The sequence below is a fragment of the Labrus bergylta genome, chromosome 2 (assembly GCF_963930695.1).
Source record: "Labrus bergylta chromosome 2, fLabBer1.1, whole genome shotgun sequence".
NCBI classification, from domain to species: Eukaryota; Metazoa; Chordata; class Actinopteri; order Labriformes; family Labridae; genus Labrus; species Labrus bergylta.
This window is the reverse complement of record NC_089196.1, coordinates 23,718,774-23,744,795: the sequence shown is the minus strand read 5'-3', so window position 1 is coordinate 23,744,795 and position 26,022 is coordinate 23,718,774. Positions and strand designations below refer to the sequence as shown.

Genomic DNA, 26,022 nt, shown 5'->3' with positions numbered 1-26,022 from the left:
TTGAATTGAAGTGCAGAAGTGTAAAGAAGGTATAAAAAGGCCATCTCTGCTTCTATAACAGCCTCTGTTCTAGAGACCTGTAACCCTTCACCTCTGTCCTCACCTGAACCTCCTGGAGTGAGTTAACCGTGTCATAGCCGCGCTCTGTGCCACTAAAGGATTAGCTGCAGCTGCCTGGTGCTGTTGTCTCGCCCACCAGCGGAACCCGTCGGCCATCAACTAACACCAAAATGCAACAGTGGACTTGTAGTGCATCAATCCTGAAGGGCTTCGCACAGACAGTTCTGACAGCAGCTCAGTTGTCAACTGTGGTATTTTGACAGATGTAGAAATGGTGTCAGAGGGCAAAGCAGATGTCTGTTTGTTTCTGGTGAATGTCAGAGCAGACACAGCCTTACCTACCTGTGTGTTGTGGACTGTTTTTACAGGCTTAGACTCAACATGACCTAACATTACGGATGTTCTCTTAATACACTTTGACTTTAATTACAATACAAAATCCGGCCACAGGGCATCATTACAGGTCTCTTCTATAAATAGCATTTGACAGAGACGAATCAGAGTCAAGTTGGTTTTCACTTTTGTTGCAAAACAGTGAACACATAAGAAGAATAAAAAAAGTGAAAAGTTACTAAACAGCCATAGTCCTGCTGACAAGAAACTCAAATGGAATAAGACGAAAAAATGAATCCATACGAAAGGTGACTGGAGGAGCTTGTGCAGAATTTAGCAAAACGCTGGTGAGTGCTAATACAGTATCTACACAGTGAGCAAGACATTCATTTCCAGTGGGCCTTACTGTAATGCATAAGCCCCTCAGAAATTCAATATTATCAGCGACAGTTGATACAATATGCATGATCTGAGGTCGGACATCTCCTCGAATCTCCCGAAATATCTTCACCAAATCACCATTTAACCATTCAAAGTAATTGTCTTCTAACCTGTCAGTGTGTGATTTTAATTCATCACAGTAATATGCCACCAGAGAATAAAACTGTATGCACCATTTCACAGATGGCTTGTCTTTGCAGAAGAGAAATGAAATGAAAAAAGGAAGTCATCTGGAATGCTGCGCAGAATTGATTCTTTTGAAAGTCCCAAACTAAAGTGACAACCAATTATCAACCCAAGTTAGGAGAGAATGAATAATTAGACAGTATATAAGTGTATTGTAAGAATGCTAATACAGTCGGTTTGTTATAATTGGACTTCTTTTAATTGGGATATCTATTTTGAGATATTAAAGCAAAATAATTTGATCTATTGATGTCTTCCAACACCTTCATGTGACATATTTTCATACAGAGACTTGCAGACATGCATTGTGCAGTATTGTGCCCACAACTATGGGAAAACAGGAAATGTGGAGAGAGAGAGATTGGGGGGGTGACGTGCACCAAATAGCATCAGGGTCGGGATTTGAACCTGCGACCAGTGCAAACAGGACTATAGCCGCTGTACATGGATCCCTGCTCCACCAAACCAGCACCATAGCTGTTTACTTTCTTTCAGATTTATTCTGTTTCTTTGTTAACGGCTTTGCATCAGGAAACAAATTCCATGTATATGCAAACCTACTGGGCAATGAGCCCTGTCTGTTGATCCCTCTGTTGTATCACATCATCCTTATGCCAGAGATTTAGTTACTGCAGAGTTTAAAGGTAAAGATAGTAATCCACAGATCCTCCATTAGTGAAGATGCTGTGGAGGATCCGTACTGCTGTGCTTTTAGCTCATAAGTGGATTACCCAAGGACAAGGTTGGCCGTTACTCTACAGTTACAGCTTACTCCAAGTTATGGTTTGAGGGGAGAGAAGACACTTCAAGTCCTTGAAAAATCTTTCAAAAAATACTCAAAAAAAATGAAACTTTATGATTGCTAACTTTGTCAAAGTCGCTTTTGCATAAGTCTTCTGAATTCTGCGGGGGTATTTTGGTTAAGCCAGCCTGATGAGGGGTATTAAGCCTGAGCATTGTCTGACAGGATACCTCCTTTGCATTGTTTTCTGTTCAAAAATTGCATGTCAGTGGAATTAAATGCACAAACAGTTAAATGGTTTAAGTTGCCGGATGAGCAACTTGATCCTCTTATGTCTTTAGGGGCCCTAACTCTGTCAGTAAAGTACAGATTTCATTGTTGCAACTAGCAGACTGTAAAGTGTGCTGTCTTGGAGGCTTCTTCTATGATTGCGTGCACGTGACGTTGTGTGTGTGGGTGTGTGTGTGGGTGCGCGTGCGCGTAATGCTACAGGCTGTGTCCTTGGATTAGATGATGGTGGTGCTGCTAGTGGTGGTAATGGTTTGGATGGGATCATGCTTGGATGAAAGAATGGATGGAGGAAGGGGACTCCAGGGACTCGTCAGAAGACGACAGAATGAGGGAAACAAGCAGAAAAGGGAGAGAAAGGAGGACGTTGCCTATCCTCTTTTTTTTCCCCCTCCCAAGCCAGTGTGACAGAAGCTGAGACATTCTTACTGCTGTTGCCTTTTAGCTAAGTGGATATTTGAACCCCAACTATCTCTTCCTCCCTCTTCTCTCCTTCATTTCGTGTCTTCAATCCCATTAAGTTGATTTACATTATTTAGACAAACTCATTAATCACACTTCCCCTTGGATGTAATCTCCTTGTCAATCTGAACTCGTGTGATGGTGAGGGGAGGGAAGCAAAATTAAAAAAAAAAAAGAGCAAATAAGGTGAGGAGTAAGGAGTCAGACAGATGGATTATGTTCTGCTGGAGGGTTAGCTTGGACTAAAAAGCCAAACGAGCACAGTTCACTCTGATAACGCTCATCTTTGTAGATATTTGGTCTATGTAAGAAGAGCCAGACTTGTGTTTATCTCAAGAACCAGATGGACTTGAGTGAGATAGAGGAAGGAAGAAGTAAAGCCAGAGAAATGTGGCTAGGGAAAGAAACTAGAGACTAACAGAGGGAGAGAGAGATGTGGAGTCGGGGGGAGTCACCAGCCACAGTCGTTCAGTTGATGATGATGAATGACTTTGACAGAGACAATCAGGATGAAATGTTAATGCCTGTGTGCCAGAGGATGCAGTCGCAGCCAGACCAAGTCCTCTGATGGAGAAAAGAGATGGTTAGTTAAAGCGCACAGAGAGGCCCGAAGAAGAACTCTACTGCACACATGCCTGCTTAGAAACACAGTCATGCAACAATTCAGCAAGGAAATGGAAGTCATATTTGTTGTCTGTTTGTTTGTGTATAAATCCTCGCACTGAGGGCTGGAGTGTATGAAAATGCCACTGCTCTTCCTGACCTTTGTACACAAGTAGGTGTGTGTTTGTCTGGGCACTGTTTGCTGCTTGAGCTAAGAAGAACATTCATACAGTGAGAGAGAGGCTGCGTGGGCTGCTGGGTTTGCCTACAAATCCATATTTTTGAATCTCAGGATGTGCTGTCAGAAAAATATTGAATTTTTGGTGGTTACTTTTAACTTTTGTGGACTCTGTTTCCTGCTATCGTTTTCCTGATGATTGTAGATTCAGAAGCTGATTCTCATCAAGCAAAGGAATCCTTTTTTCCGTGTTTGTTTTGATATTCACAGTGGCTGAGGCATCTATGGATGGGGAGGTCAGTCTGTAGGTGGGTAGGTCCAGTCTTATAGAAATCAACAAAGAGATACACTTCATGTTTCTCTTTCTTATTGTTAGGGAAGAGTTCTGTGCCAATTGTTCAAGAGCATCATAGTAGTGCCTAGAACATGGCCCCAAAATCAACACAAATCAAAAGTTTCTCATAGTTTGTAATGCAGTTGTTTTTTCTGTAACTGTGTTTTTATGTTTTCAAGCCAAAACACAAATGTCATCTCATTGATGTCACCCATGGTTCCTGAAGAGGTGTAATGATGCATAACGATGGTTGTCGCTATATCGGAGATGTTGACTCCATCTAACTTCCTGTCAATCTAAAAAAACAGACATTAGAAACTTGATACTTAATGTGTTAGCTATGCTAAACACCATCACATTAGCATTTTCTTTGTGTGGCGTACATTGTAAGAACGGTGACATTAGCAATTTGCTTTAAGTGTTTCTGTGCCCGACTAAATCCTCAGAGAGCAGTCAGCATCGCAGTACAACGAGTACAACCATCAGTATTCTCTAAAAATGTGTCAAAATAAAGCTGTACAGGCCTTTCACTGTAGCCGTGACTCACTGTCATCTGGCTCTCAATCATCCAGGTTTGATGGAAAGTAGATGCTCTTTTGTCTCTTGTTTTTGTGTAAAAAAAAAGAAAGAAAAAGAAATCGGCCTCCCTCCACATGATTCATCAAACTCTCCTGAAAAGTGGACTGACATGATAACTCTCCATCCACTGAATAAACACTGATGATTGATGGGTCTGCCTAGCCAAAAAAAGGAGACCTTCTTGGCACTTTTTCTACCTCTTAAATCCGCCCCTTCTTTCCACACATCATCAACCGCTCCCAAACTTCTCTTTAAATCCCCTTTAGATGTTTCCGAGGACTGTGAAGGCGTGTAATTAAGAGGAGCTGATTTAAACTGTTTTATAACTCATGTGCTATAGGTTTGATGTCTGGCAGTCGGTCAGAGAAGGAGACAGACAAAGAGGAAGACAAAGAGGCAGTTAGACAGGAAGAGAGCTAGATTTCTCTCCGGTTTTGATTGAAAGGAAGCAGTAATCTTGGCATTAGCTTAACATCACTGTAAGTGGGCTTGACAGGATCCGGTTTCCCTCTGTGTTTCCAGCCCCGGGAGCTGCAGGTACGCACACACCCACCATATTACCCGCTCTCTGTGACACAACACCTGCAAGGGCAAGCACATGACCACATGCTGGATCACACAACAGTCCATCGCTGCGGTCTCTTCGCTCTCCAGTCCTCATTATCACTCAGACTCAGAACAATAGGTCAGGGCCGAGGATCTTGTCACCTTCAGTCTGGCTCCCTTCGCTTTTATGTTCCCCCTCCTCTGTCCTTATGCTGTCAGGAAGTCGTAAATGCAGATCTTTAGATGTGGCCCAAGCGGGGAAACATAAGAGGTTACAAGGTTACAAGGTTAAAGATGAAAGCCAGAGGCCTCGGCTGAGGTTTTTAACAGAAGTCTCATGCGTGCGGTGTCGTCTTGTAATGTCTTTGTCTGCTGGGCGAGAAGAAGTTATTCCCCAAAAAAAAAGAGACAAAAAAGTAATCAGGATTCTTAAGCGTGAAATGGAAGACTGTTAAAGCTTTTATCACTTAAAAGGAACAACACTTACTGAGTTATGGTGTGAAGAAGGGAAAATAGATGAGAAAGAATAATTGTGCCCTCAACCTTCCAGACTGCAAGTTTTCAGCAATTATGCAGAGTGATCATAAACTGCTTTTACTTTCAGTCCGCTGCTCATTTGTGCTGAAATATAGCCGACCACTTCTGCATGTCCTACTTTTCTTTGTTTTTCTGTTTTGAATGAATGCATCTGTTGTTGCACACAAATATGTCACTCTTTTCCAATAAATGAATAAAAGTGTCAGACTTGATAGAGAATCGACCTGGTACAACAAAATAGACTTAGCGGATTTGAAAGTTAAAACATGATTTAAAAAGGTTATTCAATAACTGTAATTACCTAAATTGATCAAATCAAGTAACCATTTAACTAACTTTCAAAATGAAATCACAAGACAACTGAGGATTTTTTGAACCGCACAGGAAGTTAAATACTCCAACATTGCTCTTTAATTTGATGCCTCTCTCCTCTTAAGCTTTAGCATTCTGTGGCCTGGTCAGCTCCGGTTAGCTTCACTCCGAGACCCCACATGGGAAATTTACAGCCATGATGTATGGCTCCGGCCACTGAATTAATGCAACATTTCCATTAGAAAAATTGCATGACACAGCTGATATAAGAAGTTAGTGATCACAAAGACGCTGTGACACAGCATGGAAAATTACTTATCGGAGAACTGTCATCTGCGCTTTGCAGAAATTTGTGACAGCGGGCAGCAGCACGGACTGATATAATATATCTACGAAGGCTTCTGAGAGGCTGAGAAGGATCTTGTTGTAAAATTCTCATCTTAGGGGCCAGAAGCTTAGTGGTTATCGCGAGCATCCATTGTACTGAGGCTATAGTCCTTCAAGCGGGCGGGCCGGGGTTCAAATCCAACTGTGGCTCCTTTCCCGTGTGTCGTCCTCCACTTCTAAACTGCTGCTCTGAATACTCACCACCCCTCTCTCTCTCTCTCTCTCTCTCTCTCTCTCTCTCTCTCTCTCTCTCTCTCTATTTTCAGACTCTATCCACTGTCCTGTCTCTAAAGGCACAAAAAGCCCCCCCAAAAAAAGAAAAAAAAAAAGAGTCTCATCTGACACTTGAAATACATTTGGATGAAAATGTGAATTTGGTGCTGCATATATTATAACACTTACAAAATGAGAGGGAGCTGATTTAAATGTTATTTCGTACTGTTTTCCACCACTCGGTGTGGGATTTTGAAGTCTTTGAAGTACAACCAGTGTTCATTTGAATTGTACACTGCAATTACAGCATAATTACTGTGTATATAAGAAACAATAGCATGAGCCTTGGTTTAGACAGCTGTTAAACAAATACAAGGTCAGGTTGTCTTTGTATTCACCCCTTGTTATGTCTTATTTCTGTCTTTAGTTATTCTTTTTTCTCTTTTAAACATCTTTTTATGCCGGATCTGGTTGTTTAGTCACGACCTCTCTTGCATTTTTCTCATGTACTTTTCAAATGTCACAAGCTGTTACATTTACAATTAGCATGTGTTCTTTTCACTCATGCCACTGTACATGATCAGCCATGCGTTTTTTAAATCGCTATGGGCACTTGCATTACGATTACATCACTTACAGTAGGCAACAACAAGACGAACATCATGAGACTTGTATTTCTTTTCCCCCAATGCTGATCACATAACATTTCTGACTTGATTCAGTTTTATCTGGCGGCTGTCTTTTTACACTGCTGCATAAATAAACCTCAGCGCTGCAGAGCTGCTTCTCCGTATTGATTTCATGGTCTCATTATAAAGAAGAACGCACCTCTCTTGTGGCACCGGCATTCACACAGCTCATTACATGAACCGAGCATTCTCTGTTTATTAACTCATGCTTCAGTGCCAGTCATGCAAATGCTCTCAGTTTTATAACATCTTTCACATTGAAAAAAAACCCAAGATCACTTTCTATTTATAAAGTGTTTTTGCAATGTAAATTACTGTCAAATGAGCTCAAACATGACCCAGAGTGCTGCATGCACAGCTGCCATAAACACATCTTGAGTTAACTGAGGTTAACTAATAATCCAGCGCCATGTACGTACAAACCTAAAGGGATTTGTTTGCAGGCTCATAGATAATGGTTAATGCATAATTAGTCTACTCTGCTAAGTAGGCTTTGTAGACAATGGGTTTGGCGTCTTGTGTTTAGATTCTTGGTTGTTTATTGCTATGTCTTGCACATGGTGTGATTGTAAAGCAGGTCACGGCCATGCCATGGTCATAAATCGCCTATAAATTATAAAAAGAATACTATTTGGATTTGGAAATAGTGTGACTTTGTAGCATAAATATATGTGCAGCTTGAGAAATCCTGATGTAGAAAAACACATTTTAGGGTTTGGTGTTCTTGAGCTAATTAGGTCTTAAAGAAAGGATTGAAACCAGTCTATTTCAATTAATTTGACATGCCCACAGGCTGACGCTGAGTCGGTGCTCGCATGTTGCATGTTCCTCTACTCCTGCTCTCCTGAGAAGCATCTTAAAGCTACAGCTAGAAACACACACGCAAATGTGTATAACATGGTGGGATTTGTGACACACTGAGTAGTCTAATAGCATTGATCGGCTTGGCTCTAATCAGGTTTAAAGACACTGGATTTCTGAGGAATTGCAGTCTAGTATCACTTCTCTTGTGTTCATTAAAACATATTTTTCCTGTTCAATGTCTTCTGCTTTTTATTTTCTTTCAGTTTCATTACTTGCCTTGTGTCAATTATTGGCAATTAGACCAAAAACTATTAAGTCATTCCCATGTCATAGTTTACCACTGTTGGTCTTGTATTGTCTAACTATTGTTGTTGTGATGGTTATGCCAATCACCACTCAGCTGCAGATTGACAGCAGTCATTTGGAATATGCTGTATTACATTGTATTGAACATTTAATATATTTTGTTTTGCACACTGGCAGGGCATCCCAATGATCAGCCTGCAAGAGCATTGTCATCTCATTGTCATTGTCATTAGTTTGGAGCTGGACGAGTAGCATCACCACTACAATATGGCCCGTGGAGATAACAACACTCAGGGAGATCCATTCTTTACGTTGGCAATCCAACAGCTGCTGTGGTACAATGTGTTGTCTGTCGGTGACTGTGGCCTCGTGCAGCGGTGGGATTGAATGTCCTGGTTTTATCGGAGAAGATTCATAATGCTATTGGATATGCTGCACTAACAGAAAACAAGATACTCTGTTATCAGTATCACAATATCACCGGCTAACACAAAATGTAATTGCCTTTAGTTTAGTCTATTCTCCATTAGAAATATGTGTTTCCTGTCATGGGGAGAAACAGAGTCTGTGGGATGGGGTTTTGTTTCATTCTGAAGACGTATGTGGTGATTCGAGGGCAGGGAGGAGAGGGATGGGAAGAGAAAGACAATGTAAAAATATAATGGACAGAGACTGACTGAACAAGGTGGTTTGTTCTAAGTGAATAAAGAACAGGGACAGATAATAAGAGATGGTGTAAGACCGGCTGTGCGAGTCGGGTGCTATGCTCTCCCCCGACCCGTGGCCAGCACATTACCTTAATAGAGATTAGCATCATGCTCAGTCAGATCTGATAGGCCCGTCGCCGCGGAACGGAAGGCCAGCTAGCCAGTTATCAGCGAGGACACAGACTCAATCACTTAGCATAATGGAACCTGCATCAAATGAGCTGGGAGCTCAACAAGAAAGAAATGCCATTAAAAGAGCTGAAATGATTTTCTGTGATGGGGAAACAGCAAATGAAATCATTCTGCATTTGCAGAGTTTACGACTGAGACAGATGCACATGGTGTCTAGCGCTATTGAGCGGAATTATTTTCAAGGTTACATGGCAGTTTTATGGCCTTCTTTGGTCAAAAGCATGTAATGAGATGATGTGCTAGCTAATATCTCCATCATGGTCCTCGCTTTTTGCAGCTCTGCATGGCTCATCATTCAGCTTGCTAAAAAAAAAAAAAAAGCACAATTAACCGAAAAGAGGCACAGTTCAACCTGCTGCAAAGCACAGAGGGTTCCAGTAGATAGCACAATGAGCCATAGACAGAGATTGTATCACACCTTGTGAAACTCTGACACACACCTATTACATAGAGGCAGGAGCCTGTGAGATGTGAAAACGGCGCCAGATGGATACAACAGAAAACCATCACACCTCTTCCTCGGTCCCTGCAGGCCACCCGCTTACATCCTCAGTCTGCTCTTCCAGTTTAGTCTCAGAGAGGCACAGAACACAACAAAAACAGCTGCATACGTAGAGCGTTACAGCACATGCAGCAAAGAAGGCGTGTGTATAAATAGTCTTGAGAATGCAAAGTGAATTCTTGGATGCATTTAGATCTTTTTGCCAGATGTTGTTAGAGGTTTTTTTTTTTTTTTTTTTCCGAGAGTTGAACCATGAGATTAAACACGAGCACTTTTTTTTTTGAAAATCATTATCATCTGTTTGTGAAGATCGTGTCTGCTGCAGATACTGATTCATATAACTTCATACATACATGCAGTATTGATTTTAACTTCATTTCTGCTTAGTGACGGTCCAGTAAGGATACAAAAATTTCCATTTCTTTCCTCCAAATCTCCTTGAGCCTGTTATATCCATAGTAAAAACCACTTAGTGAGCCGCAGTTAAATATCGACTTTGGGACTTTTCTCATTTACAGTCTTGGGAGTGTTGAGGTAAGGGTTTGTAACCATCCAGCATTTGGGCCAGACAGCTATTGTTTTATTGATTGTGCATCCTCTTTTATTTGTGGGGAAAACTACCCGAGGAACACAGTGTCCCTCAGCTGCTCCTCCAATACTCCTCTAAATACCCAAACTAATTTCCTGCCATGGCTCAAAGAACTTATGCATGAGCTGCTGCAAGTCTATCAAGCTCTCCCCTCTCTTCCTTAGTGGACCAGTTTTCCCCCTTCAAGAAATTACAAAAAAATCATTTTAGGCCTCATGCATTTTGGATTCGGAAATACTTAACCGGAGACCCACAGAAATGGATTTCTCTGTTAAGCTTCTCCCAGCTGATGTTTACCAAGAATGAGAGCCAGAGGAGGATGTGCTTAACCCTTCCCTGAAAGTCCGACCTGCCCCCGCGTTTACCTCCTCCTGTATCGGACACAGATTTCTAAACATATTGTCAAATGTTTCCAACCCCAGGTAGCGTTCTTTAAAGCATTACTTGACTCACAAACCTTACAGGCTGGAAGTCCCAGGTTTGTATTATGACTAAGCATAGCATGGCATGGCACAGCGCTCCCTGAAGGCACCCTGCAGTCGGCCTTCATAAAGTGAGTTTCCAAGTAAAATGTGCATTATGCCGTGTGACAGTTTCAACACCCCCATCTCAGCTCCGCAGGGTGCTGTGCTTCAGTCATCCCAGCATCTCTCTCTCTCTCAGCGGAGTTAATGTGGCATTTAGCTCAGTGACATTCTGACATTTTTTACTGGTATTCCTTCACTGCTGCACCTCGGGAGAAACGCTGAGTCTCAGTTTGTATCCTTCACATTCTTTTGCTCTTTTCGTCGCGGTCATCTGAAAACTAGACGGATGATCTTTGTTGGAATTTTTAAAAAAAGGTCTGGCTTCATGTTTTTAGGCGCATTAAGAGAAAGGTGATGAAAAGGGTGATTTTAAACATTAAAAAAGGGAGGCAATGTAGCATCAAACCAAGGAGATAATTGGATCAAAAGAGACACAGAGAAGGCTGTGTGCTACCAAGCGTGTTCTTATCAGCAGCAATTTTCTCTGCATTGCCCACACAGCTCTGTATCAGCTGCTTCCAGATTGGTAAAGTTGCCGGACATGTTTCGTTGTGAGGGATGATTGACAGGTACGGAAAAGGTTTTGATATTTAAATGTGTAACCTTGTTCTTCTTTTGGGGTCAATCTCTTATGCACCAGTTGTGTGTGTATGGGGGCTCGTGGTGTGAGTATGAAATTGTGTGTTTATTGTTGAATGTGTGTCATAAAGTGGGGGTTTGGTTTGATACATTAATGCTTTTTCCAGACAAAGCATTGAAGCTGCCTGCACCAAACTCACCTTTTTTTTCTTCTTTGCTGCCATCCTTGAGGAGATGAATAGAGTGGGGGAAGGGAGGAAAGATGGCAACATCATAACGAATGCTTTCATTAAGACTGTGTGAAGTGGAGGGTGAACACAAGAGGAAAAATGGCTTTGTGGGCCTGCAAGACAAAGCGTAAACGAAACTAAGAGCAAACAGCACAGCTAGGTATTACTTGCAAGCTAACGGCTCTGTGAGGCTAACTTTGTCACTGCGCTGCTTTGAGCTAAACGCTAACATCGGCATGCTAATATGATCACAACGAATACACACTCACATGCAAATGTTAAGCAGTTGTTTTGTTTAACGTCTGAGTTTACTCTGTTAGCATTATAACACATGCTAATTAGCACTTAATACAGTACAGCTAAGGGCTAATGGGAATTAGGCTTTCATCATAAAGAAATCAAAATTTTGACTTGACGATGGCACTCAATGAAAAGTTAAAAATTAGCCCTGTGAAAACAAATTGCCCTAATTCAAAGTGGTCTGGGGTCCATAAACCAAATTTCTCAGTGTTTCTTTTTGAAATTGTTGAGACCTGATGAGCGTTATCGAGCCACAGCTTGTATGAGTAAAGAGTTTTTTTGTGTTGAGTATCCATATTTTAAAACCTATTTTAGGCTTATCCACATCCATTTAATATCCCTTTTTCCTCGGGCTAAACTTTTAGCTGTTGGAGGTATATCCAGTGTAATTTTGCAAGTTCACCTCAGCCCTGCAGCAGCCAAATGAGTTCTTGACCTACTTTTAAAAACAATGTAGTGAGTCGAAGGCAGATCTCTCCTCTCATCTTCCTCCTCTGTTGATGTCTGCTGGTGGCAGGGCTGGTGTGATGTCAGTTTACTTTGGATCATTCTCAGACGGCAAACACCCATTAGCCTCCCCTCCGCTTCCTCTTCCCCTCTCTGCTTTGCTATCTTTTCCCTTCATTTGCTTTCTTTGCCTTGCCTTTCCTTTTTATTCTTTTCATCTGTTCTCCTCCTGTTTCCTTTCCTCTCCTGTCTTAGTTACACTTTCTACTTCCGCTTTTTTCTCCTTTCTTCTAAATCTATGCAACAAAGAGTGTCCCCAATACATCTCGTAAAAAAAGGATATCCACTGCTTTGCAACTGATAATTGTTTTTAATGATTAAGAAGCACAGAGGCGTGTCCAGGCCTAATAGCTTTTGGATCACAGAGGCAGAGTTTTAAAGATAGCAGCTTATCTCCAGTCGCTGAATGTCTTTGTTAGGTTTCTGTTGTTCCAACTTGGCGCTTTGCCTCTGTTCCATCCCTGTGTTTTTTGTCTCTTGTTCCTTCTCTTCTTCCCTCTAGTCTTTTTGAGTTGTCTTTGGCCTGCTTCCAGAATCAATCCGTCACCTCCTTGAAGGGAGACGTTCTTGCATTAGGGCTTCTGTTTCAATAAAGGGCCAACAGCGACAGGGTGCCTCATTCATGTCCACTTTATTGTCTTTTAATAATCAAACCATGATGGATTGCCACCATACAGATTTTCACTTGAAAGCACCATCTAAGGGATGAAAAATCGGGGAGTAAAAGGGAAACACCAGCATGCTTTTTGATAGCTCAAGGCCTACTTGTGGGAGTCTGCATATGAATGTGTGTGACTATATTGGTGTGCTTTTATTGAATGCTATAGCTTGGGTGGTGTTCTCAATGAGACAGACAGGTTCCTCCTTCTCAACTCCTCTTATCGTGGTCTCCTGGGTTCTGGAAGACGGCTCCTTCTGTCTTTTCTCTCTGATTTATCAGGCAAGTGTTTACAAGTGTAAACACCTGCCAGAGTATCCTGACCATTTGGGGACCCCAGGAGGTTGGATGTGTTCCATTTCTTATCCCCGTATGGTGGATCAATGCATTATTCTCACCTTGCTGTCTTTCCACCTTTCTCTCAGCGTGGTCTCGTCCTCTTTTGCTTTCACACCTCGGTCAAAACATGCAATTCCTCCAGCTGGCCTGTGAACAGGTGTTACTATAGATGGCGGTCTGAAACTCTGTTAGCTATATGGTATTTATGTGGCTGATTTGTAAAAGGGGACTGTTTCGGGGCTGCAGGTGTTGTGTTCGTGCCCATGTGTTGGGTCTGTTTTTTGCTCTGATACACTGTGAGATTGTCACAGTTTTGGAGTTCCCCCGCTGTCATTCATCCACCTGTAAAATCACTTTTTGCTTTCATTCACTTCCAGCAACCATGAAAGGCACCTGGAACAACAACACACAGATAAAGTACTTTTCCTCGCTGAGACATATTTTACAACTTTTATTCACGTTGAAAGGAAAGTTTTATCTTTTGTAGCAAGGTATTATGCGGTCAGTTTGAAAAAAAAAAAAAAAGCATGATTTGCTTACAGAAGTACAAAATAAATATCTATCATTTCTTTCTCCAAAAACAATGTCTGGAAAGTACAGAGTCAGGGGCATGTCTAGACTTTTTTTGGACTGGGGTGGCCCAACTAGGGCACTGACTAATGTGGCCTGGAGTGTGAAATATGCACAAATATACACACAAATCTCAGTTGGCCTCACCAATACGCTGCCTCTGACAGGGTAAATAGTCAATCACCGTTTAGGATTTATGGGGTGGCACCTGGGGTGGCCAATGAGATTTCTAGGTTGGCCCATGCCACACCTCTGGCCTGTCCACTGTAATAAATAGTTTGACAGTTTTCTTTGGAACACTTTCTACCAAATAATATATTCCATTTGTGGTGATTTCTTTGGATTACAGGGACAACAATGTTCTCTTTATTGTACTCATAATTTAGTAAAACCAACACTTTCAGTACTACACAAAGTTCCTGACCGGACGCAAAAGTACATTAGTCCGTATTTCTTTCTGCTTACAATTCCAATTTAAGATACCAACAGAAGCACCTCTTCCAAATGTGGTGACTGGCCACATTCACAGACATGCAACAGTAAACACTGTCAGTAAGCTAACCCCTTCTCTTTGGTATTTCTGTCATCTGAAAAGCCTTCAGCACCAATCTGTGGACATTACCCAGACGGACAAATATAAACACCGGCAGGCTGCACCTAATCAGAGCTTTCAGACAGCATTTAGAAGAAGTTGCTATTTTAATAACCCAGGAACACTTCCTCCCAACTCCACTATGATCAAAAGGTCTCTGCTTTTCTCAGTGATAACCAGCCATGTTTGTTATTGCTTGGTTTGATCAGAGGAGACAGGAACACAGCAATGTCTAAAGAAAGACCTCATGACCTTAAATTGTCCTTAACCAACAGGTCAACTATTATATACAGCTTTGCAATGTTAAGCCCCTTATATAAGGTAGTGTACATAGCAAGTATTCAGAGTATGTGACAAAGGCTCAAGTATTGACTGATGGCCATGAAGAAAGCAGTGAAAAACACAAATATAAACACAAATAAAATCCCTTAAGATTTTACCTGAAACCCCAAATAGCATGTAAAACTAAAATCAATGTTGTCTCTCCTCCTTTTGTTGACCTATCAATTTAGCCCGACCTCCTCCCTCTGTGTGACTTTTTGGCTCCCTAACGCCACACTCCTTCATTCCCGTTCTCCTGACGAAACAAAGCCGCTGGAGAGCTTTTTCATTTGAGTATAAACACATGTTTTTAAAGAGGTAATTGTGCAAAGGACCGTTGCTGTCGTTTTTCCTGTGAGGACGGTCTTAAAACACACTCAGAAGCGTCAGTCTAACACCAACAGGTTCACTCAGATGTAATTAAATGGCAGTCTCTCACTTCATTGCGCGGTCTGATGGCTGGCACAGCGGGGGCCTTGGGGAGATGAATGGCTTGGACCTCCTCAAGATTAACTGGCTGTATGTGCGCGTTTGAGTATGTGGGAAAATCTGTCGAACCAAGCTTGATTATGTGTGTCGGAACCTCTGTTTGTTTCTGTACTTAACTAGACGAACAAACGAAGTGTCTAGTAACATTTCCTTCCTTCCCCTTTTCACCTTAGGGCTGCCGTAGCTGGCCATGTTGTTCTTATAAATGTGTGTTATTGTGTGTATGTTCCAGCTCAGAGTACCCTTACTTAACATGTTTATGCTGCAGCCGCAACAACATCATTAGTCCTTATAATATGTTTATTGTCTAAACTAATGTAGTTCGAAGGTGATTTCCCAGTAGGGCAGCTTTGCCTCGGGATGGAAAGTAGTTAAGTGTGTCTGTCAGTGTGTGATTGCCTACTTTGAGTTGTATACATTTGTTTGTTGGCAATAGAGTCAGAGTTCATTCATGTTTCCTCAAAATTTCCTAGCTTCTTGCAAGGATACAAGATGACTGAATTTGAACTTAAGCGTGCTTTATTCATAAGATTGCGGGGTATGCAGGGGGTGGGGGGGGGGGGGTGCGCTGGGGGGCATGTTTTCATTACCTGCTGGTGGCCTCCTGCCAGCATCCAGCTTGATTAACTCTCCCCTTTCTGCTCTTCTCACATGCATGCATACACACATGCACGCATGTTGATCACACCAATGAGAACACACAACCAGCCACTTTATCACAGAGAGTGTGCAGGAGGTTTAAAGAAATAGCAGCTAAGGTTCTCAAAATTTTATTATCCTGAGGAGGAGACGCAGGGCTCCTCTGTTCCTCAGTGTCGTCTTTTGGTCGCCTTTCAAGGAGAGCTTTTACAAGAGAGGAAATCCACATGCTTCCATCTGCAGTTTGGTTTTTGGTAGAAAGCAATTTATTGTTGAAGTCCCAGTTTAAAACCTTGATGTTCTCAGTTTGTGTGTGATTGTGTGTGTGGGGTAAAACAGACGTCTTCAGTGCTGTTCATAAGCAGTACTTTACACCAGGTCTTTTGAACACACGCACCAAGTCTCAATCAAACACACGGAAGCAATTTGCTCTTCCACAAAAAGAGTAATTCAGTAAAGACAGGCTGAGACATGTGTGGCAGCTTGCAACTAAAGGACCGCTAGAAGCTGAGGGGTTTCACTTAAGTCATTTTGTGCTCAATTTATTTTGTGAATCACAGGAGGCAGTTTGAGATGGCTTGACTTACAATTTTTAGCATTCAGTTTCACCCACTGGATATTGATGGAGAATATGTATCGCCTTCAGCTGCAACTGAACGTGTTTGAATTGCTGTTATTGTTGGATGGTACTGCTCATTAAACTGAAGGAATCTTAAAACAGGCTGAGCAACTAGACTCAAACTAAGCTAACAGTAGCTATAGCTACCTGCCTTTTAATGCCTGCCTTTGAATTTCCCTCAGGATCAATAAAGTATCTATCTATCTATCTATCTAGCTTTAATGACATCCTGTTTAGGTGTCCAAGAAACCCTGACTTCTGAATTAATACTTCTTCATTCTTATGAATATTAATACATGATACCACTTAATTTTGTGTTTTGGTTTTATATATTTTTGCAAGCTAACACTCTTTGCTAGCAGTGCACTGTTCTTTGTTGCATCTCGACAAATATTGGATATTATAATCAACACTGATGTTTTAGGGATAAAGAAACAAGCAGTTTTTTTTTATGATTTTGTGTTTTTGCTGGTTTTATTCAGTTTAAGACTGAAGAACACTGAAAATATTGGATAGAAAACTCTTGACTTCTAGCACTTTGCTAGCTGCACACTTTTCATCTTGGCGCTCTAGAAAAAGTAGATAAATGTTTTGTTTCAGAATAAAGAAACACAATTATGCTTTTAGATAGATGCATTAAGGAGATGACTTGCCGCTTCTCAATACCACATTTTAGGCTATATCAGAGGCCTTTCATAAAATGTTAGCCATGTCGAATAACTCTAGAATTATGACCCATACAATCACTAGCAGGAAGTAGATTGTATAAGGCTTATTACATGTACTGAAATAGGCTAGTTAAGTTCTTTCTTAAAATCAAATTACTCCATTTTTCCCATTTACTACACTGTACAGTTAAGAATCAGAACCCGTCTTGTTTTTCCGTTTAAAACATCCTTCATCTGTCATTTATCGTGTTAGCTCCCGCAGGGCTAGCAACCCTGCTTCATGCCACTTCCTGCTCATCAATCAGTCAATTACTGGAGGGTTTCCAGGTCAAGGTTCAGGAGACAAACACATTTCAGTCCTCCACAGAGGTTTACTGTACTGAAGATTATTTTTATTTACCAATTACACAAGTTTGAAAGCAGTTTTACTGCAGAACTGTCAATCTTTGCTTTTAAAGGTGAGGGTGAGGGAAAATTTATTATGGTATATATTTTTTACTTGATAAAATAGAGTGAGGTAAATAAAGAAGAAAGAGCAGAGTATGGATAAGAGGTGTAGGCCAAGGAAGGGGAAAGGAGGGAGACGGACAGAGTGGCCTGTGAGATCAAGGTCGTATCCAGGCTTTAGTATTGGTATTCTCCTCAGTGTTAAAGTGATTCTCCCAGTGAATAGTGTTTTCATTCCTCTCCTGAATGAGATTCACAGGAGCATGGAGAGAAGGAGAGAGAAGGAGTGAGGGAGGGAGAGAGAGACATGACAAAGAACAGAGAAAGTAATTCCCCCTTACGCTCTTGCTCGCCTCCCCCCCTCCCTTCCCTCTCCCCTCGGACATACAATGGCGAATGAAAAATACAGCGTGGGATAAACAACTTTTATCAGACTGGAGCAAATGAAATCGACTACTTTATTCAATTCCTCATCCCAGAAGCATCCCTTTACTCGATCTACCCAGCTACATCTCGCCCCTGCAGCTTTGACTGAGGAAAAAAAAGCTGCTTTATGCAAATGAAATGCTTTATTCCTGATCAGATTACAGACGCAATAATTGTCTAGGATGATTTATGGGTGTAATTTGTTGCCACAAACTCCAGTGTAAAAGCTCAGTTGCCATGGTTTACTCAATGAAGATGTTTCAACAACACAATTTAAACCACCGTTGAAAGAATCCATATAATTAGAAAGCTAGCTTGTTAAGGTCATCATGTTTTCAATTACTTTAAGGTATATGATAAAGAAAAAGGCTTTCAGGTGGTACTCTCCCAGGAGAAATGGATAGTCCTCACGCTTATTGAGTAAAAGTAGAGTCAACAGTTGGCATTGGAGTTGCATGTTTGCAGGTGGTTTTTTATACCAAAGCTGTGCTAAATTGGAGGGTTCAGCATCCAACTGGATGCACACTGATTCAGTCTGCGGTTGTCAGAATCCTGCAGGAGTTTGGATGTGGGATTGCTACCCTTGTCTGAGAGACTGACAAGTGGGAAATTAGGTACTTGCCGTGCAATCACCCCCTCCATCTCCAGGTACTGCTGATACTTTACAGCAAGCTAAACTGAACAAGAGCTCCCCTGCTTCACTGAGAGACCCTGTCACACACATGAAGGGAGAGAGAGAGAGAGAGAGAGAGAGAGAGAGAGAGAGAGAGAGAGAGAGAGAGTTAGATCCTCTGCCTGACATCGATCTATGACGCATATTTACCAACCTAATCCAATTAATTCTGTTTCGCTTGCAACGCAGCTCACTTGAGTCATCGAAAATGCATATATACATATATCTCTGACAGACTGCAACGGGCTGTGTAAAATGCACAAACAGCTAATTCAGGTGGACTCAAATTTGTTTGGCTTACTTTTTTCTTGTAATGCCTCCACTGCCGCCCCCCCACTCCCCCCCCCCGCACCTTCTTTGTTTCGACACATAGAGATGCAGAAACTGAGGAAGGAGAAGTAACTCAGATGAAAAACGTTTATTTGACAAACTTTCTCTTTTCTCTCCTCTACAGGCCGAGGTAAATCTGTAGCAGAGGACCAGCAGCAGCAGCAGCAGCAGCAGCAGCAGCATTGATGCGACCATGAGGTCAGAGGCCTTGTTACTCTACTTCACGCTACTGCAAATAGCCGGGGCTGGCTTCCCCGAGGACAGCGAGCCTATTAGCATCTCACACGGCAATTGTAAGTACATCCATTCACTTCTCGTACAGTATCCCCCCTCTCATTAAAAGTCCTCCCTTGCGCTCTCCCTTCACTCTTTCGCTCTCTTCCCCTCTCTGTCTTTCACTTCTTAAATCGCCCTCTCAGTGTCTCTCTCACTTGTTCTATCCCTTTGCCCCCTCACATCCCTCTCAACCTTTGCTTCCTCTGCAACCCCCTTCTTCTCCCCCCGTTTGCACTGAATACATTTTCAAGGCATGGAGTGTAATTTGGCGCCAAAGGAATTGCCCTCTACACACACACACACAAAATGAGGGACTTAAAGCAGCATTTGAAACGGAGCCCACACCACATCAAAGGATAATCCCTCATTTTTCTGTTGGGCTCCTAATGCTGTGTGTGATAGTGTAAACACTGTTGCAGGCTATTAAAGATACGGTCATTGTTTCCTCTATTTCTCTGTGTGTTTCTTTCTCTGTTCTGCCCCGTCCTTCTCGCTTTCATGGGCTTGATGATGTTCCCATTGCTTCTGGCCAGTCTCACATTGACCTGCACCTCTATCTGGCTGTTGTTTTAAACCAAACCCTTTCATTCAAAGCCACTAACAATAGAACGATTGCCTGGTACAGTGAAGCACATTGTAACCCTAAAATTAATGGTCACAGGAGGGGCTGTGGCAGGGTTTTGTTATTCAGCTAAAAGTAGGGCTGAAATTTGAACTAAAAGTTCTTTGACACTTGATTAAAGATATACAACTCCTAAACGTATAATTCTCCTGCCACTACTGCATTTACTACTTTAATAAACATTCAGGAAAAAACCATGAAAGGGGTTAATTTCTGTCCTCTCCTCGCAGATACAAAGCAGTATCCAGCGTTTGTAGGCCACAAACCTGGCAGGAACAACACCCAGCGGCACAAACTGGACATCCAGCTCATCATGATCATGAACAGGACGTTATACATCGCTGCCAGGTGAGTGATAAAAGATATTTGATCAGATTTTTCAACATGTGTTTTATCCATACCCGGGGGATCTATTGCGGGCAGAAACAGCTGCCTATACTTTACTACTCTACAATTTAAAATACAGGCCACTGTGAGGTTTCAATTGAACTGAGGAATTATTGAATCCTCAGTCAGCGCCTCACAGATTACAGTTGCAGATCGAATCTGACTTACAGCTATCAAAGGAGTTTCATCAATTGCTACCAGTTGAGGATTGTGTTTTAACTGGAAAATGGCAGAGGGCTGTGATATCCACTGCAGTCTGGATCCTGTACTGAACTCTGGAGCCCTGCTGTGCTGTTTTCTTTGAAAGTTTGATGAATCAGAGGGGAATCTTTCAGTGCCAAATGCTGAGACTTTAAAGCACTTTGCAGTCTGGAGTTTTCTTCTTTCATCACCTTTTTGTCTTTGTCTATTTTGGACTCGCCGCCGAAACCTCTTTGCACTGTTTTGGTTAAACATCCACGCTGACCTACAATCTCTCGTATACTCCCACACATGCCCTTGTACAGATAAAAAGAAATACGGATGAATTCAAGCTTTTCTTAAAGAAAATAGTTTCTGATGTCTTTGAAAGGCTACTCTGCACATTGTGTCTAAATGCTCCACTCAGACAGCCTTAATGCACATCCTGTGTTGTCAGTAAACACCATGAATAAAGACGTTTTGACTATTTGTTGGCAGCATACTTGCAAATTGATCAATTGATTTGTTTTATAACTCCTTGTCTCGTCCTGGCTGTTTTCTCCCCACTCAGTCTGTCACCTGCCTTTATTGCTTTCTGTTCATTTATCAATGTGTTTTTCACCTGCAAATCTTTATTCTGTGCGTGTGTGTGACTCAACTTTCAAAGATATTATAGCTCAATTACACCATCCAGAGCCGGGGAGAAGGCTGATATTGATTTTTGTCTACTCTCTTCTCATCAGTATTTCAGCCAAGTATATGTGTCTAAATCTTAAGGCAAAGTGTGTAAAAATAGTCCGGTCCATGTCCAAAAATGGCAGCTTGCAGATTTTTTTTTTTACCATCAAAGCATTCAGCAGTTAGGTTAAGGCAGCATGAAAAGGTGGCCTTAATAAAATGGATCCTTGTGCTGCGTCGTCCATGGCTAATTGAGTGGCAGGCCTGATTGGATACTGTTAAAAAGCCTCAATAGGGGTCTGTCTTTGTTTTCCTCCCAAGCATGTCAAATTAAGTGGCTGAGAGAGGCCGCTGCTTTAAGCACGGCAGCTTTTTAACATATCCGTGGTCATTAAGAGGAGGTGTGTGTAGAAAGAGAGAGGAAACAGAGAGAGCCTGTGTATGTGTGTTGGGGAACCAGAGACTTTACTGTGCCTGTCGCCCACCTGCTCCACATGGGGTGGCAGCGGCCTGAGGGGTAGGGCAGGGAAATGAAACACAGAGGGTTGGTTTATTGCAGGGTTGTGTGCATCAAAGTGTGTGTGTGTGTGTGTGTGTGTCGCCTGGTTTAGTATGCAGGCCAGTTGTCGCGTGGATTTAAAAGTGATTTCTTGCGTGTGATATGCGGCCTCATGTGTGCATATGGATATACTTTAGGGAACATGTGTTGGTGTTTCCCTGAGTATGGGTGTCGGAGCATGTGTTTGTGTGTGCATGTGCGGGGTCACCTGGTGTGTCTGGTCCCACACTTGCATACTTTCTTAAAGCAGTCGGGAATTCTGACACATGTCCGCGGTATGTGACCCTCTGAATGACTGGAATGCCTGCCCCAGATTAGACCGAGCCGGATGACCGCCATTGATCCTGACACAGAGAAGAATGTGTGGAGTCGGTTACACAGATGCACAATCGACAGCCCGTGCACAGAAATCCATTGGCACTAGCAGGATATCGATAAAGACATGTAAAAGTTGAATGACAAACAGTTTAAGGCAAGCAGCGGAGACAATCCCCCCTTCAGAAATCAATGTGCAAGCGAGCCAACGGTCGACCCAGCAAGACTCGAGCTTGGGAACAACCAACCCTGCTGCGGGGAGAAAAAAAACAAGGCAACATCAATAGTCGCTTTTATGATGGTTGTCCAGTAAAATGACTTGTTTATTCAGAGGCCAGCTTCACACAGCTCTGCCATCATGCCTCCAGACCAGTGAGCCTCAGTTCTTGGTGCGCAGCAGCTCGCAGATGGCCACTGTGAACACAGTCCAAAGCTCAACACTGTTTCAGGCTGTTTCTGAATGGTTTGCTCAGTGTATTAAATCCCTTTGGCTTCTGTTTTGGCGCTGGCAATAAAATCGCAAGATTTCTTAGCTGCAAGATGCATACAAACATAGCAACTGATGAAATTGTAAATAGACAAAAGTGGCTTAATCCAAAGAGGGAAAGAGGCAAGTCTTTGGCAACCGGGGAAACTCAGCAACAGATGCAGTGATTGATAATTCATCCACGGGTTTGAGCCCATGAATGAAATGTATTGATTCAGTAGAATCAGACGCTCTTTTTGCAGTCCTGTTTGGGCTGGTATATGTGAGCAGAAATGAATGAAAGGGGCATTAGTGGCAATGGTCATATAGCTTATTCAATATGTGTGAAAAACCAATGTCCCTTTCAGACGCATATGAGTTGAATGCTGATCATGAATTCACAACATGTCTCTGTAAGCCCCTTAATATCCTGGATCATATTCCTTGAATCAGTTTAAATCACATGCATTATCCAGAGGAACAGTACAGCCCGATAAGATCCCCGACAGTTTTCTTTTTCAAGATGAAGGCAGTTAAAAGCCACTTGTTGGACTCAGTAAAATAAAAATGTCTCTCATCTTTTCCTCTGCTCTTAACTTGGTGAATGCAATGCAAATAGTCAGCAAAGTTAATGTAGTTTTCAAGTCACAGCAGCAGTTTTGACGATTACTATCAAGAATCCAACCACAGCTCATGTAAGCTTGATGTTTGATTATTTTTATGTTCGCATTCCAGCACTATGCATGACATACTTAGACATAATCTTTGTTAAAGTAAATGTAATAAAGACGTTTAATAGTTCATTACATGTACTTTTCTGAAGTGCAGTGGATTATGTTTGTGTCTGTGTGTGTGTGTGTGTGTGTGTGTGTGTGTGTGTGTGTGTGTGTCAGGTGTTTAGAAGCAGAGTCACGTTCAGTAAAAGCAATAAACTGTTCTTGATGCAGCCAGAGATGGACGCAGGAGGATTCCTATCCCAACGCTCCATACTTCATAGTCACAGAACACTATGTTCCGCATTCACAGGGAATTCATCACAGGGCAATGGGAGATTTATCATTCTCATCTCTGGAAAATATCTGTGGGTGTGTGTGTGTGAATTCTTTTGTGCTTGTGTGTGTGTGCGTGAGGGTCCATACCTGGATTTGTATATGTGTGCTGCCATCCTTGTCATTCCACGAGGAACTGCATGTGTGTGTGGGTTTAATCAATGGCTTTGATCAAGGCCACTTGCCATGTAGCAATCAGACGTTGCCACACTCAACTCTTCATTCTCAGGCTTGTTTTTCTCTTTGCCTCAGGGATATTATTGCTGTCAGACGATGTCAGTAGAAAGACTGTGTGTTTGTGTGTGTGTGTGTGTGTGTGTGTGTGTGTGTGTGTGTGTGTGTGTGTGTGTGGGTATACACAAACTACTCTTTTATCTTTTATTGAAATACTTTTAGACCTTTGCAGTGTTTTAATTTCAAGAATTTCTACAGACAAAAAGGTCAACAACCCCCTAACCCTTGAGGTTATATTATTATAACCTTTTATATTATATAAGGTATTTTAAGTATGAATATAAAGAACTATTTAATTGTGGAACCAACATTTTTCCATTTATGGCCTTCATCGAGGTCATTATAGCACACTTTACAAAGAGGGTTAAAATAAATATTAAACACTGTCTATCAGTCCATGATATTTTTTATACTGTATGCTCAAAAGCCCAACTAGGAACAAGAATTTGAAAGCTATGAACTCTCTGTGCAGCACATCTGATTCATGTCCTGTATTCAAACTACATCAAATTGCAGCATCCCTATCAAATAATAAAAAAAAAAGCAAGTCCATTTATCATACAAATACATTAAGCCGATGGAGCACCCACACCTTGGGTTCATTGTTGTGCTCCTTGTGTCCGGTCACATTGTCAAACTGACAGAATGCGCCCAATAATGGACTTGTTGGCTTCATTTTTAATTCATGAACATGACCATTTATCTTCTGGATGGTCTCTAAGGTGCACAGTCGGAGATGTATATTTCATCAGCTCTCATTTATTGAAAAGTATCAGGTTACACTTAAAACAGAATCAAAGTGTTCATTTCTCATCACAGTGGGTTTAGTCTCTGTTACTTTGCTCATCTCCTTACCAATAAGGATAACTTATTCGTGACAGGGCTGCATTTACAAAACGTTTGATCAAAACTCTGATGGTCATGTTGTAAGCTAGCTAAAAGTTTAATCAGGCCTATTACACAAATGTGTGTATGTGTGCTTAACCTTGGCTATACAACACAGGCATCTATGAACGATTAAGTTTGTCTAAAGCCATGTTGGCTGTATACATCCCATGTTTGGGGTTATATTTTTTATTTTTGGTTTTCCTTTCAACTATTTTAAGCTATTAATGCATTATCTGCCTGCTCATATATCTGTATCTGTTTCGGATCACTTCTTGTCTTTGTTCAGCAATTATCAAATTTCTTGCTCCAAATAAAAAAAACAAAATGAATGTGTTACTGTATAGCCAGCCTAGCGAGTATGCCCCAGGTCTCTCCACATGGAGGGCATAGTCGCCATTCCTGGCCCTCAGACAGCCCTCACCATGGTAACACCAGCAACACTATGTTTACACCCCTCTATTAGGCCGGGAAGCATGGGAACCAAAGAGAGAGAGTGTATGTATGTGTGTGTGTGTGGGGGGGGGGGGGGGGGGAGTGAGATAGTGAGAGAGATAGTGACAGACAGAGGGATAGAACACAAATTTTGTGGTTGGCATTAGCACTCACACAAACACACACACACACACACACACACACACATATACGCACTCAAAAATCCCGATTACCTTCCCTTGGTTGAGTCTTCTGTAACAGTCGAGCTTCTGTGCCTGCTCTTCTTCCCTGTCGGGTCTCTTTGGGTCTCGCAGTGGAGGCCACTAGAGTCTCCATTATTGTAGCTGCACCAAATCCTGTTAAAACCCACTAATGACTGGGATTACACGGTTGCCTCCTCTCCCTCTCCTCCCAGCACCAGCGACATCCAGCCACGTCCACAGTATGAAACAAAATTTTCGGCGTCAGTAATCATAATCACCTGAATTAAAAGTTGGAACAAGTTTTCACTCCAAGCCAAACTCTGCAACTATGTTAAACACTTTCTTTCTGAAGGGTTTTTGGGTATTCGTCCAACGCAAACATACAGAGTCTGGAAATAGTAATTCATGCTCTCAAATTAGTGTTTAGCTTCTGTAACAGCAGAAACCAAAGTTACAGGTTGTCGCGGCTGCTCCAGTCGGCGCACCCAGAGTGTAAGTGGCAGGCTCGAGGTTGCGTTTTCATGGTTAGTTTCCCATACAAACACTGACTTTTTCCCTTTAAATCAACATTGTAAGGTTGTTGTTGTATTGATTACATTTATGCTTGTACCCTTGAGACGTGTTTTTATGCAGCAGTTGTGTTACATTGCATGATGTTTAAGCATTCTTTTGCTGCTGGCCTTATGCAAGTGCTGAGTTGCATGGGTTTGATTTTGCTAGAAATGTGTGGTAAAACGAAGAACATCGTGCATCAAAAACAACATGTTTCACATCTTGTCACTTTGTGTGAAAATGCAATATTGCTAAACCTCATTTTCTGATCGTATGT

At 41.9% G+C, this 26,022-nt stretch overlaps 1 protein-coding gene across 3 annotated transcripts in view; it reads left to right on the top strand.

Moving 5' to 3' along the window:
• Positions 1 to 26,022, top strand: part of sema6a (sema domain, transmembrane domain (TM), and cytoplasmic domain, (semaphorin) 6A) — a 113,287-nt gene that overhangs the window by 27,763 nt on the left and 59,502 nt on the right. For all 3 annotated transcript variants that reach the window (XM_065949592.1, XM_065949597.1, XM_020630475.3), the window contains exons 2-3: positions 19,029 to 19,197; positions 20,033 to 20,150. In XM_065949592.1, coding sequence (XP_065805664.1) covers positions 19,098 to 19,197; positions 20,033 to 20,150 — 218 coding nt within the window. In that variant the 5' untranslated portion in view covers positions 19,029 to 19,097. The remainder of the gene's footprint in view (positions 1 to 19,028; positions 19,198 to 20,032; positions 20,151 to 26,022) is intronic.